A 16,104-nucleotide genomic window follows, 5' to 3' on the forward strand; every position below is an offset into this window, starting at 1 on the left:
TGGCACTGCCCAGGCCTGGGTAGATGTTGACAGGGCCCTGGGATAGAGGACAATGTTAGGGGGGCCTGTGCCAGTTGAGCCTTCAGCCCCAGCCTGGGGCTTCCACCCAGCGGAGAGTGGGGAAGAGGAAGCGGGAGGAGGTAGTGGGAGAATCTTGGAGACCTTCTCTATCCCTCTCTTCTTTCCAGAAGTTCTCAGCCAAGGGGGTGCTACTGTAGGATCTGGGTCAAATTTGGTCACTGAAAACTCACTGGCCAGAAGCCGGCCAGGGAAATGATTCATTCCAGAAGATTGGGACGCTGAGAGAGCAATTGCTTGAAACTGGCCAGTTCCTCAAACCATGGCATGGCCAAGGACAGGGGCAAGAGCAAAGCTGGGGGGAGGAAGAGAGCATAGTTCTCCAGTGTAGAGAAAATGCTAAATTGCATTTCTGAACACGTGGAGCTTGGCAGAAGAGCTTGGCACCATTGGCATTCTACTGGCCAAGGCCAAGGAAGCCCGTAATGAGAGGAGAAATGGCTGAGGGTGAGGGTCTTGGGAAACCCTTAGGAAAATCACAAGGTGTTTCTTTGGTTGGTTGGTTTTCAAAGCAGGCAGATGAGTCACTGAGAGAACAGTTTTGGCCAATGGGCTTGCGTTTTGGAGAACTGATTTTTGTGGAATTGGTTTTTGGTGGCTGGGATGTCCACCAAAAAGTAATTTCTGACCTATTGTTCGCCCTTTGCTGGGGGTTCCATGAGGGGTCCTGGACCCAGGGGTTTGGGGTGTGGGCCTCCTGGTGGCGCGGGAGCACCCCTCCAGCGAGGCCCCCTGCCCTCTGCCCCCAGACACAGAGCTGCAGCTGCGCCGAGACGCGATCTTCTGCCAGGCCCTGGTGGCCACCGTGTGCACCTTCTCCGAGCAGCTGCTGGCGGCCCTGGGCTACCGCTACAACAACAATGGCGAGTACGAGGAGAGCAGCCGCGACGCCAGCCGCAAGTGGCTGGAGCAGGTGGCGGCCACGGGCGTCCTGCTGCACTGCCAGTCCCTGCTCTCGCCGGCCGCAGTGGTGAGTGGGGCGGCAGGGCGGCCCCGCTGGCCCACCTGCTGGTGCCCGCCCAGGCCGGGGCGAGGGAGCGCCTGCCCACTCACTCAGGCTCCCCAGATCTCATCATTCTCGCAGCCGCGATTTGTTGAGCACCTGTGTGCTGTTTTATGGGCACTGAAGGTGCAGCAGTGAACAAAACAGAGTCCCTGTACCCAGGGATCTTCTCTCCCAGTGGGAGGGAAGGAGGCACACAGAGGTAATAGAATCCATGCTACATACGAGCAGGTGTCAGCCCAGGGCAGTTTCACCACTAGGGGACACTTGGCAATGTCTGGAGACATTTTTGGTTGTGACAACTGAGGGCCTGAGGTGGGAGTGGGGTGGTGGAAGCCAGACATGCTCCTGCACATCCAGCCAGGGCCCCGAGAGTCACCCGTGCCTCTGAGGCTGGCTCCTGGAGCCCCTGCCACTGGCTAGTGGGGAGGCCTGGCCTTGGAGCATCCTCTGCCGGCTGCTGCTGCACGAGGTGCCTGCCTGGTGGGAGATTGGCTGTCACTTGATTCCCAGAATGCACAAGCTGGGGCCCAGGGAGGAAGCAGGGAACACTCAGCCCTCCCCTTCCTCTTCTCACATGGGGACGCTAGGCCCAGTTCCTTCATTCTCCAAACACCACGATGTGCCAGGCCCTGAGCTGGCCCTGGGGGCCTGAAGCTGACTTTCTAGTTGGGGGAAGCAGCTTGAGAAGAAGAAAGAACGGAGGAGGGAAGGGAGGTGGAGAGAAGGGAAGCTCTGCAGGAAGCTTGGCGGGTGCTGTACCCTAGATGAGGTGGTTTCAGAGACAGGCTATGTAAGGCGGTGATGCTTGAGCTGAGACCTCAGCCATCCAGGCAGACAGTGTGAGGAGGATTGTGCAGGGCAAAGAGACCAGTGTGTACCAAGGCCCCAGAGAGCAGCCAGTGTGGCCAGAGGGGAGCGGCAGGGGACTGGGCAGATGGGGGGACCTATCTGTAGGGCCTGAGACTTTATTCTGGAAGCAGAGGAGCTGTTCAGAGGCTTTGAGCTGGGTGAGTGATATAATTTGGGTTAAGTTTTCAAAACAGGACGTGTAGGATGTATTGTTTGTGAGCAGAGAGTGGCAAAAGGGAAACCTGGTGTCATCTTGGTGAGAGACGGTGGACCCTTGAACCCAGGTGGTGGCCGGGAAGCTGGAGGGAGGTGGGTGGGTCTAGAGGAGGTTTTAGTGGCGACCCATCTGACTTGGTGATGGACCAGGCCCAGGGTGAGCAGGAGAGAAACTGAGAAGTCAAAGGTTTGGATCTTGGATGACTGAGTGAATGCTGCTGCTATTTGCTGACATGGGACTGACTGGGGGAGGTTGAGGAAGGAATTGGGGATTTTTATTTGAGTGTGTTAGGTTTGAGAAGGTTAAGTTTAGAAGCCTGGTTGGTGGTCCAGGCAGGAGAGGCAGTGACTTTCCTAGGAGCACTCAGCGAATGAAGGCAGAGATGGGTTCTGTGACCCTTGAAGGTGCAGGACAAGCCACAGAGCACACCATGATTTCACATCCACTCTGGAGAGTCACGGTCAGGACCTGGCACCCAGGGGGCCCACAGTCTGGAGTGCCAACTAGAGTTGAATTCAGCATCTTGATAGGAAACCCTGAGGTAGGATTGGCGTCTGAGACTCCTCCGCGCTGTCTTCTTCCTGCAGAAGGAGGAACGGACCATGCTGGAGGACGTCTGGGTGACCCTGTCAGAGCTGGACAATGTCACCTTCTCCTTTAAGCAGCTGGATGAGAACTATGTGGCCAGTGAGTGATTTCTGCCACCCCTCCACTGTGAGAGTTGGGGTCCTGGGGTGGAAGGGACAGCTCTCTGGGGTCACAGTGTCCTTCCCCTGCCTCGGGGCCAGCTGCCCAAGGTGAGCTCAGTACTCAGTGCTGTGAAATCTCATGCCTCCAACATGAGTGTGAGAGCTGAACTTTGGGGCATACATGGAAAAAGAGGGGTTTCTTTTTGTATGAACCCAGCTATCTCCAATAGCTCTTAAAAGAGAATGACACTACTGCTCAATTCTTAATAAAATTCTTCCCTAGAGATGTGAAGACTTGTTAAGATTTTTAAAGGGCTTAATTAAGTACAGTAATTAAGTTCCATCCTCCCTTCCTTCCTTGCTCTTGTCCTCTCCTCTCCTTCCTCCACCCTTTCTCCCCTTTCTCTTTCTTTCTTTGTCTCTGTTTGTATTTTCCACTCATCCTTCCACCTGCCCACCCATTTATCTATCCATCCATCCATCCCTCCGTCCATCCATCTGTCCATCCATGCGTGCATGCATCAATCCATCCAGCCATGCATCCATCCAACCATCCATCCATCCATCCATCCATCCATGCATCTGTCCATCCACGCATCCGTCCAACTGTCCATCCATCCAGCCGTCCATCTGTCCGTCCATCCATGCATGCATGCATCAATCCATCCTCCCATGCATCCATCCAACCATCCATCCATCCATCCATCCATCCATGCATCCATGCATCCATCCATCCATCCATCCATGAGTCCATCCATCCATGCATCTATCCATCCATGAATCCATCCATCCATGCATGCATCCATCCATCCATCCATCCACCCATCCATCCATCCATCCCATCCATCCATTCATCCATTGATCCATCCAAACATCCATCCATCCAATCATCATCCATCCATCCATCCATCCATCCATGCATCTATTCATCCATCGTTCCATCCAAACAAACATCTATCCATCCAACTAACCATCATCCATCCATCCATTTACATGTCCATAATTATGAGCACATCATATGTGTCAGGCTGCGTTTTGGGCCATGTAACACAGTCGTCATTCTTGCCCTCCTGGAGCTCATAGTCTAGCCCAGTGCATCTCAGCCCTGCTTGCACTCTGGAATCATCGAGGGAGCTTGGCAACAATCCCGGTGCCCTGGGCCCTAGCGATTCTGATCAGTTCGTGGGGCGGGGCCTGGGTGCTGGATAGCCTGGATGTGCAGCCAGGGCTGGGAACTGCTGGGCTTGCTTCTGAGAGCAGGGGTTCTCAGAGCATGGCCCCTGGACCAGCAGCACTTGGGGGCTTGATAGAAAGGCAGATTCTCCGGCCCAGCCAGAACTAGGGCCTCAGAAACTCTGGAGGGGGAGCCCAGAGGCCTGTGTGCTGAAAGCCCTCCAGGGGCTTCTGAGGCGTGTGGGTTTAATCAGGAACCAGGCACTGGATTAGTGTTTCTCAATTTTTTCATTTCATTAAATTTCATTTAATTTCATAAAAAACCTTTTTAGTCAATTTTTCCTAATTGCTGCACCCCCGTGAAATTTTAATACTATGGATATATCTTATGTCTGTTTATCTGTGCATCTGGTGCTTATTATACATTAAAAGAGGAAAGTGTTTTCACCTCCTTGGGGACAGTATCTGTCCTGCTGAAAATACATGGACTAGAGTCTAGAGGAAGGGCAGGTTCTCTTTGAGTAGCAACTGGAATTGATTGGCAGCAGCTGCTTGTCTCCAGGCTGAGATTGGCTTGGGCAGCGCTTTGATCGATGAGTGATGTCTGCCATGGGTGCAGAATGGGGTCTGGGTACCATATTTTGCCCTCCCTGCCCTAAGCGCTTCCTTCTGGCTGTGAATCAGAGGCATGTCCCGTTTGAGGGCAGCTTTTCCCAGACACGGGCCCTGGGCTACCGTGTGAGGGTACAAGGAGCACTGGGGAAGCTGTGACCCCAAATGCTGTGGACCCCCTAGCTAGGCAGAGTCCACATCAGGTTCAAGAATTAAGCAGCGGAACTAGGAGCTGATGAACAGGCAAAAGGGAGGTGTCAGCTGCAGTTCTTTGGAGAGTGAGAGGGAAGGGCTGTTGGAGGCTGTCCCTAGAGGGCAGGAGGGCAGGGAGGTCTGAGGCTACCCCTGTAGAGTCGGGATTCCAGGGAGGTCCCAGGGTGCCCCCCTGGACCTGAGGGCAGAGAAGTGCCAGCTGTTCTGGAGAGGTGTGCCAGGGCTTCCCCTGGCCTGGGCCTCGGTGGTGAGTCACCCTGCCCCATGTCCTCCCGCAGACACCAATGTCTTCTACCACATTGAGGGCAGCCGGCAGGCGCTGAAGGTCGTCTTCTACCTCGACAGCTACCACTTCTCCAAGCTGCCCTCCCGCCTGGAGGGTGGGGCCAGCCTGAGGCTGCACACGGCGCTATTCACGAAAGGTGAGCTTCAGGCCTGGGGCAGGGAGGACCACGGGGGCTGAGCCAAGGCCGCTAAACACACCAGCTCCCAACCGCCTGCCCACCCGCCACATCTCTCCTCCCAGCGCTGGAGAACGTGGAGGGGCTGCCTTCTCCAGGCAGCCAGGCCGCGGAGGATTTGCAGCAGGAGATCAATGCGCAGTCCCTGGAGAAAGTTCAGCAGTATTACCGCAAACTCAGGTATCTGCCTGGGGTCCCTGTTGGGAGCAGGAGTCAGGAAACCTCCACGTGGAGTGGGCGTTAGCATGGAGGTGCCAGACGGACCCCCAGCATGGGCAGCGGGCCACACACCCTTTCTTGAGTACCTACTGTGCGACAGGACTCTTGGCCTGCATGAGATTCTCATGGCAATAGGCCATGGATCCCACTTTACAGAGGAGGCGAGGGAGGCCAAGAAAGCGTACACACTTGCCCAAGGCCACGCAGCCAGGCAGTGGCTGAGTTTTGAACTGGGTGGGGTCTGTTTGGTTCCAAAGGGGGTCCTTCCTACTGAGAGGAGCCGGCTTCATTCTGCAGAGGGTGGGAGCTAGGACAGGGGACCCTGGGACTCTTGGGCCTGTGAGTAATTAGTGCGGCTTGCAGGGTCTTGGCTGCTCAGAAGAGAACCCCAAGGGAGAAGGGGTGAGAGCAGGGACCAGGTGGCACCAGGAGGAAGGCACGGGTTCTGGGAGGCAGCTTCTAAGTTCTGCAGCTCCTACTCCCGTCACCCTCCCCCATGGCCTTCCTGTGTGTGTCACACCACCTCCCTCTGTGACAGAGGCAGGCCGAGAATTAAGAGCCCAGGGAGACAAGTATGGGTCTGGGCTTCATCATTTGGAAGTGGGAAAATGAGGCTTCACTCGTTTGCTCAGAGAAAGCATCCAGCCCAGTTACTGAAAACTGGCATCTGCTTGAATTGATCAGGGCTGTCACCAGTCTGTTCTGCGCCATCTGTGGAATATTCTGAGTCCTGCCTGTGTGATGCTTTATTCATCACTTCGTTCAGCACATGTTGAGGCCTCCTGTGGGCCAGGCACTGTTCTGGGTGCTTGTTTGGGAATCTGCAGTGAGCAAAACAAAGTCCTGTTCTTCATGGAGCTCATACTCTAGAGCAAGGGTTGTCTGAATCCGGCCCACCTTGGCTCCCTGTTTTGTAAATCAAGTTTTATTAGCACACAGCTGCATTCCCTCATTTTTGCATCTTCTGTGGCTGCTTTCGTGCTGCAATGGCAGAGTTGAGCGGCTGCGATCGAGACTCTCTTGTTCACAAAGCCTAAAATATTTACCGTTGGGCTCTTCACAGAAGAAGTTCGCAGACCCCTGTTCTGGAGGGGGAAACGAACGATAAACCAGTAAGCCCAGAGCCATGAGGCGCCAAGTGGTGAGAAATACTCAGAAGAGAGAAAAAGCAGGACCAGGGCCTGAGGAGCAGAGGGCTGGGGGCTGCTGTGGACGGGCAGGCAGGGAGGGGTGGTATTGGAGGAGTGCCTAGGAGGCCCGTTTCCCCCCGGCTGTTGTAGGAACAGGTGCCTGTGGGTGAGCACAGCCTACAGGTGCTCTCAGGGATTTCCTTCTGAGGGTTGGCAGAGGGCGGAGTCACAGTGGCTGCAGGAGTTGGGACCCGGGTAGGGGCAGGAGGATGGTGGGTGTGGTGGCCCCCGCCTCATCCCCATCTTTCTCTCGCAGGGCATTTTACCTGGAGCGGTCTAATCTGCCCACGGATGCCAGCACCACGGCAGTAAAGATAGACCAGGTATGTCCACCTGCCCTCCTTCTGCTGCAGGGAGCTTGGGCAGGGTGGGGTGCTCAGGAGTCAGGACTCAGCCGACAGGCTCAGGGTTGTGCCCCAGCAGATTCTAGCCCAGAAGCCCTTGAGACCCTGCAGTCTCTCCTCCTCCAGGAAGTCTTCCACGATAGCTTCCTCGTCATTCCCCGACTTCCTGGGATGATTTATTTTCGCTGGCACCCGCCCATCTCTGCCACTCCAGTCTCCCTTATTAACCATGGCATTTCTCTGAGGCTGGAGCCTGGACCTTATGACAGATGTAACCTGTATGGCATTCTTTTCATTTTGTGTGTTTCAAATTTGCTGTCAACCTTTAGAAATCAAAAGATTTCCCATAAAAACGGAGGCTTCCAGCTTTTCTGGAGGAATGGGAAGATCTGGCTGTTGGGGACCATGTTGCCACATGTCCCTGTTGGCCCAAGCCCGGAGCAGCTCCCTCTGAGGGGCTTTGTTAGTTCGGCTCCTTGGGCTCCTTGGGCTCCTTGCCTCTGACCCTCAGCGCATGTCTTTTGGTCTCGCGGTTTTCTAGGTTCAGGCAGGCCTCAAATGTGCTGATGATTTTGGGGTGCTGCCTTGGGGCTGTGAGCTGGGGGCTCTGGGAGGAGGGTGGGCACAGCCATTTGGGACTTAACACTCTGGCTGGCGGAACATCCCCACATGTCCCCACAGCACAACTCATTAGTGAACCACCACTTGGATGTGGGGGTCAGGGAATGCTGGGGCAGAAGGGAAGGCTCTTCCTGGAGAGGGGGCACTTGTGTTGGTCTTGACAGGCTGGGAGAGGGCACTTTCCTCAGGTTTTGCTGGGGACACACCTGGGCAGCTGAGAGCGTGTCCTGAAATAGATGGTGAACACCGACTGCCAGCTTGCAGTGCAGTGGGGAGCCACAGAGGGTTCTTTTTTTTTTTTTTTTTTTTTTGAGACGGAGTCTTGCTCTGTCGCCCAGGCTGGAGTGCAGTGGCCGGATCTCAGCTAACTGCAACCTCCGCCTCCCAGGTTCACGCCATTCTCCTGTCTCAGCCTCCCGAGTAGCTGGGACTACAGGCGCCGCCACCTCGTCCGGCTAATTTTTTGTATTTTTAGTAGAGACGGGGTTTCACCGTGTTAGCCAGGATGGTCTCGATCTCCTGACCTCGTGATCCGCCCGTCTCGGCCTCCCAAAGTGCTGGGATTACAGGCTTGAGCCACCGCGCCCGGCCGCCACAGAGGGTTCTTGAGCAGAGGTTATAGAAGATTGAATTGCATTGTCATCCCCAGAGGGGGAGCTGGGAGGCAGCTGCAGGAACAGCTGGATTAGAAGGAGATGGTGGGGGAGGAGGGCCGGGTGGGGGCTGAGCGGCTGTGGGGACCTCCTCCAACTCCCCGGGCATGTGTGGTGCCCCCACAGCTCATCCGCCCCATCAATGCCCTGGACGAGCTCTGCCGCCTCATGAAGTCCTTTGTCCACCCGAAGCCTGGTGCCGCCGGGAGCGTGGGCGCCGGCCTCATCCCCATCTCCTCGGAGCTCTGCTACCGCCTGGGGGCCTGCCAGATGGTCATGTGTGGCACGGGCATGCAGAGGTGAGCTGCTGCCCGCTGAGTCGGGGTGTCGGGAGGGGCTGGCCCAGCTTCTGGTCAGTTTGGGGGCCTGTGGCAAGGAGGCAGGAAGGCTGGGTTCCAATCCTGGTTCTGCCATTGCCTGTGGAGCCCCGACAAGGCCTTGGCTCTGTCTACGTCTCAGTTTGTCTGTCTGTGAAATGGGATGGCAGCAGCAGGTGGTCCTAGCAGGGCCGTGGAGCCACCTGCTGCTCTAAGGCCGTGGTGAATGTGCATGAGAGCTGTGCCCTGTGGTCCCGCCGGAAGCCTTGTTCAATATTAACAACAGCAATGGCCTGACTGGAGGCTCCCCTACCTCCTGCCTCCTGCCTCCATTCTTTGTCCCCACTGCTCATCCCAGGGAGGAAGAGTCACCTTCTCCACAGTCCTTCCTGACCTCCCGTTACAAACCGTGCTCGCTCCCGACTCAGTGCCCTCCCAACCCTCTCTTCCTCTGCAGCCCTCACCCCTGCAGACAGCAGCCTCATTGGTGTATTCATTTCCTCCCTGGGTCCCTCAGGGCAGGGCCGGATCTGGGAGGGCAGGGGCCCCTTTTGTTCTCTGCTGTTCCGCAGGGCCTAGAGCAGTGCCTGGCCTGAGGCAGATGCTCAGGAAACATTTGCTGAGTAACTGTTTCTTGGGGCCAGTGCTCCCTGCTTCCTAGGTCGTTGAGTTCCATGCAGATCAACTCCTTCCCATCTTCCTCTGCCAGTGCGGTAGCAGGGCCTATTTTAGGGGATCTCACCTAGGAGCAGTTTTACCCCCGGGGAACATTTGGCAACCTCTGGACACAGTTGTGGTTGTCACAACTTGGGGGAGGGAGGAGCTCCTGGCCTCTAATGGGTGGAGGCCAGGATGCTGCTCAGCTTCCTGTGGTTCCCAGGACAGCCCCTCCAGCTGGGCCAGGGTCCTCTGTGCACCACTGTGCTCCCTATTTCATAGTTACCTTATAGGGAAACTGAGGTTCACTTATCTACCCAGGGTCATGGAGGAGTTACCTGGAGGGACAGGATTGGAATCCCAGAGGTCTTGCTATAGAATCCACTTTCTAAAACTGTTGAGAAACCCAGAGAGGTGTGAATCAATGTGTCCATCTCAGACCCCACTGAGCTGGCAAGTCGTGAGGCTTCCAGGGAGTCCCCCATTCACTCAGCAGATATTTACAAAGTTCTCCTCTGAGCGAGGCCCTGGGAAAGTCACAGGGAACTCAACAGGGCTTTTGTAGACGGGGAAGCACCAGAGCACCTGCGAGTGAGGGTGGCCGCTGCCTGGAGGAGGAGGAGCAAGCGGGGAGGGACAGCAGGAGGAGGTGCTGCCATGATGGTCAGGACTGGGTCTGGGAGGCCTCGGAGGGACGGGAAGTTGCCCCAGCTCTCCCCCACTGTCCTCTGACTCCCGTTGTCCTCCCCCCACCACTGTCCCCCCCCTCCCCTGCTGTCCTCCTTCCCCCACTGCAGGAGCACCCTGAGCGTGTCCCTGGAGCAGGCGGCCATCTTGGCACGGAGCCATGGGCTGCTGCCCAAGTGCATCATGCAGGCCACAGACATCATGCGGAAGCAGGTGAGACCACTTGGCCACAGGGTCCCCCAGCACCCTGGACTGAGGGCGTGGCATGCTTGCAGCCAGGGTGGGATGAGGGCCTATCTTGGGACTGTAGCCACCAGCCCCAGACCTGAGCCTTCTCTGAATCTGGAGGGGAGCAAGGATTTTAGCTTCTAGGTCCTTGAGCTTCTGGGCCCTAGCCCCACCCCGCAGTGTGCTTCCTCAAGTGCCCTGAACCTGCAGAGGCCCCGGCCTGATGGTTCCTTCTTCCAGGGCCCGAGGGTGGAGATCCTGGCCAAAAACCTGCGAGTCAAGGACCAGATGCCCCAGGGTGCTCCGCGGTGAGTGGCTGCCTCGTCTGCCCCTTCAGGTCCCCTCCCAGCTGGCCAGGACCCGGACCTGGGTTTGGCATCGTGTTCCTGGCCTAACCCCTAATGCTCAGATGGGGCTTCCCCTCTTATTTATGGGGAACCTCTTTGAGGAGCAACAGACACAACTATGTCACCTCCTGAAGGAGCTCCTGCTTCCACTGGGAAGATGAGCCGGGCCCCCAGGTGTGCCATGGGCGGTGGCTCTGTGCCATCCTCCCACCTCACTACCACTGTGCCCTCAGCCCCATGCCCCGTCAGCCCTGAGCCCCCGCCCCGTGCCCTCCACCCTGTGTCCTATGCCCTGTGTCCCCCACCCTGTGCCCCCTACCCTGAGTCCCTGACCCCTGAGCAGCTTTAACCTGGGGTGGAGTTAAGAATGCTGTGATTTTAGCTGATCCAACCTAAGCTAACCTTTTAGTCATTTACAGAACTGCGAACTGAACAGCAGCCGGGGCCCAGGCCATGGCACTGGGAGTGCTGTTACCTCCTGTCCTCCCATCCTGCTCTCTCTTGACGTGGTTTTCAGGCTTCCTCTTGGTGCCACATGCAGGCCCTTTAGGATCATGAAGTCTTTTCCGTCTCATCCTCTCTCTGTCTCCACAGCCCTAGTTTGCTGTCGTCATCTGCCCACAAGTTTTAAATAACTCTTGTTTTGAAATAATGTGACTCCCAAGAAGTTGTAAAAATAGTCCACAGTTCCGTGGACCCTTCAGGCAGCTTCCCCCAGCAGCAAAGTCTTACGTAACTACAGAGTGCTGGCAACACCTGCTGCCAGTGGTGACGAGTCACTGCCGTGCTGTGGCGCTGGGGGCTCCACACACACCTTGTTTATGTTTCACGAGTGGCACGTGATCCCTTTCAATACCTTCACGGCCTTTGCTCTGTGCCAGGCACTGTCCAATCGCTTCCCCTCTGTGGACTCATTAATCCAAACTGCCGCCCTGTGAGCCAAGTCTGGTTGTCATCCCCACTTGGCAAGTGGGGACGCTGGGGCACAGAGAGGTTAAGTATCTTGTCCGACGTCACACAGCTAGTAAATGGCAAAGCTGGGATTCTGAACCCAGGCAGTCCGGGCCTGGAGCCCGAACTCTGACCACATCAGACCACATGAGACCACATGTGCAGCATTGCGGTCTGCTTGCCTGGACACCATGCAGCCTCCTGTCTGGTCCCCTGGCTCCAGAACCATCTCTGCATACAGAGGTTCCCGGGATAGATGAAGTGAAACAGCGTAAGGGGTAGAGTGCTGTGGCCAGCTGGCCCCCAGTAGTGTGGAATGTGCGCCCCACCCCCACGTAGCTGAACGCACAGGTGCACATATAGACACGTCTTCATTTGTAAATGCCAGTCTCTGAGTGGGCAGAGACTGCCTGTGGGGAGGGGCCTGGCAGCCGGCACAAGGCGTGGGCGATACAGATATTTTTCTCTGCATCTTTCATACACCTGTGAGTTTGTGTTTCTGGGCATGAATTACATATCCAAGTAAAAATGGAAATAATACAAATAGGTCTTGGCCCGCCCCAGCCTCTCCTCATTCTCTTTGCCTCCATCCCCAGCCTCTACCGCCTCTGCCAGCCGCCGGTGGACGGGGACCTCTGAGCGCCCAGATGCCCCACGCCGGGCCACGGCCTCTGGAGCTGGGATCTGGGAGGACACAGCAGGGCAGCGCCGGCCTTCTCCAGAGACGGTCCGAGGCTTCCGTGGCTGCCCGTTCCGGGACCTGCCCAGCGTCCTCCACCAGCTCCTTCCAGGACAAGCCTGGCCACCCTCTCTGTGACGACGAGCTGGCTGATTGGCCCTGGACCGGCCCATTCTCCACATGCCTGCCGGAAGCTGGAGGGGTGCTGGAGACCCATAGAGCTGATGGGAGCAGCTGGTGCCTGGGCTTCTGCTCCTGCGTTCCCAGAACCCAAGGGAACATCGTGCAGGCCACATGGGCCCCCCGGCTCCCTTGGGATGGTTCCACTTGCACTTTTGCAACCCCGGTTTCCTTCACAGTCCACATTCCAGGTGACCACACGTGTCTCCTCCTTCTCATCTTAGCTTCCAGGTGCACCCTAACCCTGTACTAACCTGCTTGGTGGGTTTGGAAAAGACTTGGCTCTGTCGGGAAAGGAGAGACGGGGCCTCCATCACGCCTGTTACCGGAGGATCCCCGAGAGCCACACCAGCTCTGGACATCACCGCCCCTGGAACTGGGGCCACCAGCCCTGGGCACGAGATTTGCTCTGACTTTATTTATATGGCGTGAAATCTCTGGTTTATTTTGGGATTTTTTTTGTTGTTGGTGTTGTCAAGATTTGTTTTTTCTAAAGTTGTGTGATTATATATTTGACATTTTAAATTTCAAAGAAAAGTATATTGTCTTAACAGGGGACCAAGAGAAGGTAGTATTGATAACTGTTCCCACCTCTACTAAAAAAAGAGCAAAAAAGAAAAACTAAATTATTGAAAAATTTTAAAATGTCAGTGTTTCCTGTTTGTTAATATTAGGGTTGTAAGGTGTTGTTTTTAGGTATGGACTGTGATTCCTTCCCCCACCCTCCGTTCTCCAGCGGTTTCCTGGTGTTAGAACTCGCTCTCTTTGAGTGACTGTCTACAAGGGCCTGAGAGGTGGCCGGCCAGGGTTGGAGCCGGAGGGGACTGAGCCCCACCTGAGGTGCCATGTCATACAGGTAGAGGGCCGCTGGGAAACACCGGGCAGTGGCTTCTGTGATTTATTTTCTTGATGTTAACTTCTCAGAGCAGGGCGATTGGGACATCACCAGCCAGAGCACAAGAAGCCACCCTGCCCACCGGGGAGGAGGGATCCACATGGGGCCCCCTTGGCAGTTTGTTCCCCCAGCTTCCATATGCCTTCAGGGAAAGGTCACAGCTAGGGAGGAAGGGAGGGGACACCTGTCCCCCCTGGCAGGTGGTGAGATCAGGTGGGGGCTCCCTGCTGCCCCCAGGCCAGGGAGCCTGAAGCCCTCGGCATCAGCATCCGAGCCTCCTGCCCTCCAGGGCGCGCTTCCCCCTCTTGCTGCAGCATACAGGATGGCAGGCAGTGACCTTGTCACTGTACTTGCATCAGAGACAAAGGAGGACCAGCTTTGGCCCTGCTGCGGGAAACGGGGGAGGGCCAAAGGGCCAGCGCATTGTGCACTGGTTTACTTTAAAATGTACAGATTCTTCTCGTTAAATTCATGATAGATTTTTTATTATTATTAAAAGTCAGTTTATAATACAATGAACGAGGCTGTGATCTGCTTCATCTGCGGTGGGTGGCATGGGGCGGGTGCGTCCAGGGTCACTGGGGGATGAGCTCGTGCTTTGAAAGCCTCACGGAGCACAGTGCTGATCTCTGTCTCAGGGGCCTTGAACCAGCGACCCCGAAGTCAGTGATGTTTTCACTCTGTGCCTCAGTTTCCGCCTTGATAATGGGGCGACACAGCTTCTCTTGTGGGGTGATTGCTGAGGACTACCCGAGGTTGCACAGATTGCCTGCGACCCAGGTATACAGGAAAATAACAGGCCTTATCTGATATTTCAGCTTTTTTTTTCCCCCCTGGATTCTGAGCTCCCATTTCATCGTGAAGGTAGGAAAAACTATTTTCCCAGGAATTCCGCACCCCTCCTGGGTGGCTTACTTACGCTGAGGGGACAGCGTGGGTCCAAGGGGTGCCATAGAGTCCTCGCTCCAACCTGCAAGGCCCATTGGATCCGGACAGGAGTGGAGTTGAAAATCCTCACAACATGGTTGTGCCGGGCCGCCAGTCAGCCAGAACTTAACGCTGGCCACGAACAGGCCGAGTGAGCAGACGTGAAATGCACCAATGAGAACAGAGAGTCTGCGTGCACACCTGGGCCTGGTGGCTGCATCCCAGGCTGTCAGCAGGTTCTCCACCTGCCTGGGCCCAGGTGATCTTCATGAAGCTGCCTGGGTTTGTTGGCCCAGCCAGAAAAACCTCATTCCCTGGCCTGCAGACCTGTTCTGCTGTGCCTGCCCTGTGCCCCTCCCTTCTTCTTCCCCTCCTTGTCGTCCTTTTTTTTTTTTTTTTTTGAGACAGGGTCTTGCTTTGTCACCTAGGCTAGAGTGCAGTGGTGCAATCATGACTCACTTCAGCTTCGATCTCCAGGGCTCCATTGATCTTCCACCTCAGCATCCCAAGTAGATGAGACTACAAACACATGCCACCAAGCCTGGCTAATTTTTAAAATTTTTTATAGAGACTGGGTTTCAGTATGTCGCCTACCACCTCTTCCTTATTCCATCTTTCCCCGGTTTCTAACACGTTGGAAAATGCTGAAATCGATGGCAGTTTCCTTTGGGTCATGGCCACCCTTGGGACTCCCCTGAACCATGGTGCCGCACCCAGCCCTGCCACTTCACACTCGAGCTCCTTCTCTTTCAGTCTCTTTTCCTTCCAAACTAACCTGTCCCAGATTCCATTCTCTGAAGGCCCAGATTGGATCCCTCCCAGAGAGAGATCCTCGCATCTCTGTTACGGGCTTCAGAGGACTCAATACTGTGACAGGCAAGAGCAAAACTCCTGGTGGGGTTTCAGGCAGTCATGGGTTGATGATTTAGAATTACCTGAGGCCAGTGTTTGGATCCAGGGAAAATCACTCCGAGGGAAGACCTGTTACCTCAATCTATATTTGAGGTCAACAGGGAGGATTTGATGTCTTTCTTCAGGCTGACATGTTTCTAGGAAGCATCAATTTCAGCCTCTCCTCCACCCTGAGGGCCAGCAGAGGGAACATACATTCTCCTGGCAGCCGTAGGCAGAGGCAGCTTGGTTTCCAGCCGGCTCTCTGTGGCCTTCAACAAGTTGCATACTTCACAGGCTCAGAGCTGCGCCTACAGAGTTGGGAGGGAGAGCCGGGACCAGCTCCCTCTCCGGGATGTGTTTCTCCAAGAACAAAACTAAGCATGAAGGGCCTCTCAGAGCAAGGGGACATTTTTGCAGGAGACGAGAGGTTTCAAACTGATGGTTCCGGGCTGAAACTTGGAACTAGATGTGGGTTTTTGTTTTTCCTTCCTTCCTGATAAGGTGTTTTTAAGAATAGTTTTGAATTATATTTATAAACCAGCAAATTTCATCTCTGAATTCTGATTTTTAGTTTGTTTCAAAAATCAGAAACTCTGAGCTGGGTGTGGCGGTGCGCACCTGTGCTCCCAGCTACTTGGAGGCAGAGGCAGGAGGATCACTTGAGACCAGGATTTCAAGCTGTCCTGCTCTTTGATCACACCTGTGAATAGCCGCTGCACTCTGGCCTGGGCAATGTAGTGTGGTCCTACCTCTTAAAAAAAGAAAAAGATTCAAGAGGCCAGGCACGGTGGTACATGCCTGTAATCCCAGCACTTTGGGAGGCCGAGGTGGGTGGATCACGAGGTCAGGAGATGGAGACCATCCTGGCTAACACGGTGAAACCCCCTCTCTACTAAAGACACAAAAAAATTAACCGGGCATGGTGGCGGGTGCCTGTAGTCCCAGCAGCTCCAGAGGCTGAGGCAGGAGAATGGCGTGAACCCGGGAGGCGGAGCTTGCAGTGAGCAGTGATCACGC

At 55.5% G+C, this 16,104-nt stretch overlaps 1 protein-coding gene across 1 annotated transcript in view; it reads left to right on the plus strand.

The window, feature by feature from the left end:
• PREX1 (phosphatidylinositol-3,4,5-trisphosphate-dependent Rac exchange factor 1) overlaps nt 1–13,781 on the plus strand; it is a 207,187-nt gene extending 193,406 nt beyond the window's left edge. The window contains exons 33-41 of the mRNA XM_011929192.1: nt 828–1,048; nt 2,738–2,837; nt 5,116–5,259; nt 5,364–5,478; nt 6,964–7,030; nt 8,452–8,624; nt 10,097–10,199; nt 10,455–10,522; nt 12,109–13,781. Coding sequence (XP_011784582.1) covers nt 828–1,048; nt 2,738–2,837; nt 5,116–5,259; nt 5,364–5,478; nt 6,964–7,030; nt 8,452–8,624; nt 10,097–10,199; nt 10,455–10,522; nt 12,109–12,151 — 1,034 coding nt within the window. The 3' untranslated portion in view covers nt 12,152–13,781. The remainder of the gene's footprint in view (nt 1–827; nt 1,049–2,737; nt 2,838–5,115; nt 5,260–5,363; nt 5,479–6,963; nt 7,031–8,451; nt 8,625–10,096; nt 10,200–10,454; nt 10,523–12,108) is intronic.
• Nucleotides 13,782–16,104: the final 2,323 nt, after the last annotated feature.

The sequence above is a fragment of the Colobus angolensis genome, unplaced genomic scaffold, assembly GCF_000951035.1.
Source record: "Colobus angolensis palliatus isolate OR3802 unplaced genomic scaffold, Cang.pa_1.0 Scaffold8, whole genome shotgun sequence".
NCBI classification, from domain to species: domain Eukaryota; kingdom Metazoa; phylum Chordata; class Mammalia; order Primates; family Cercopithecidae; genus Colobus; species Colobus angolensis.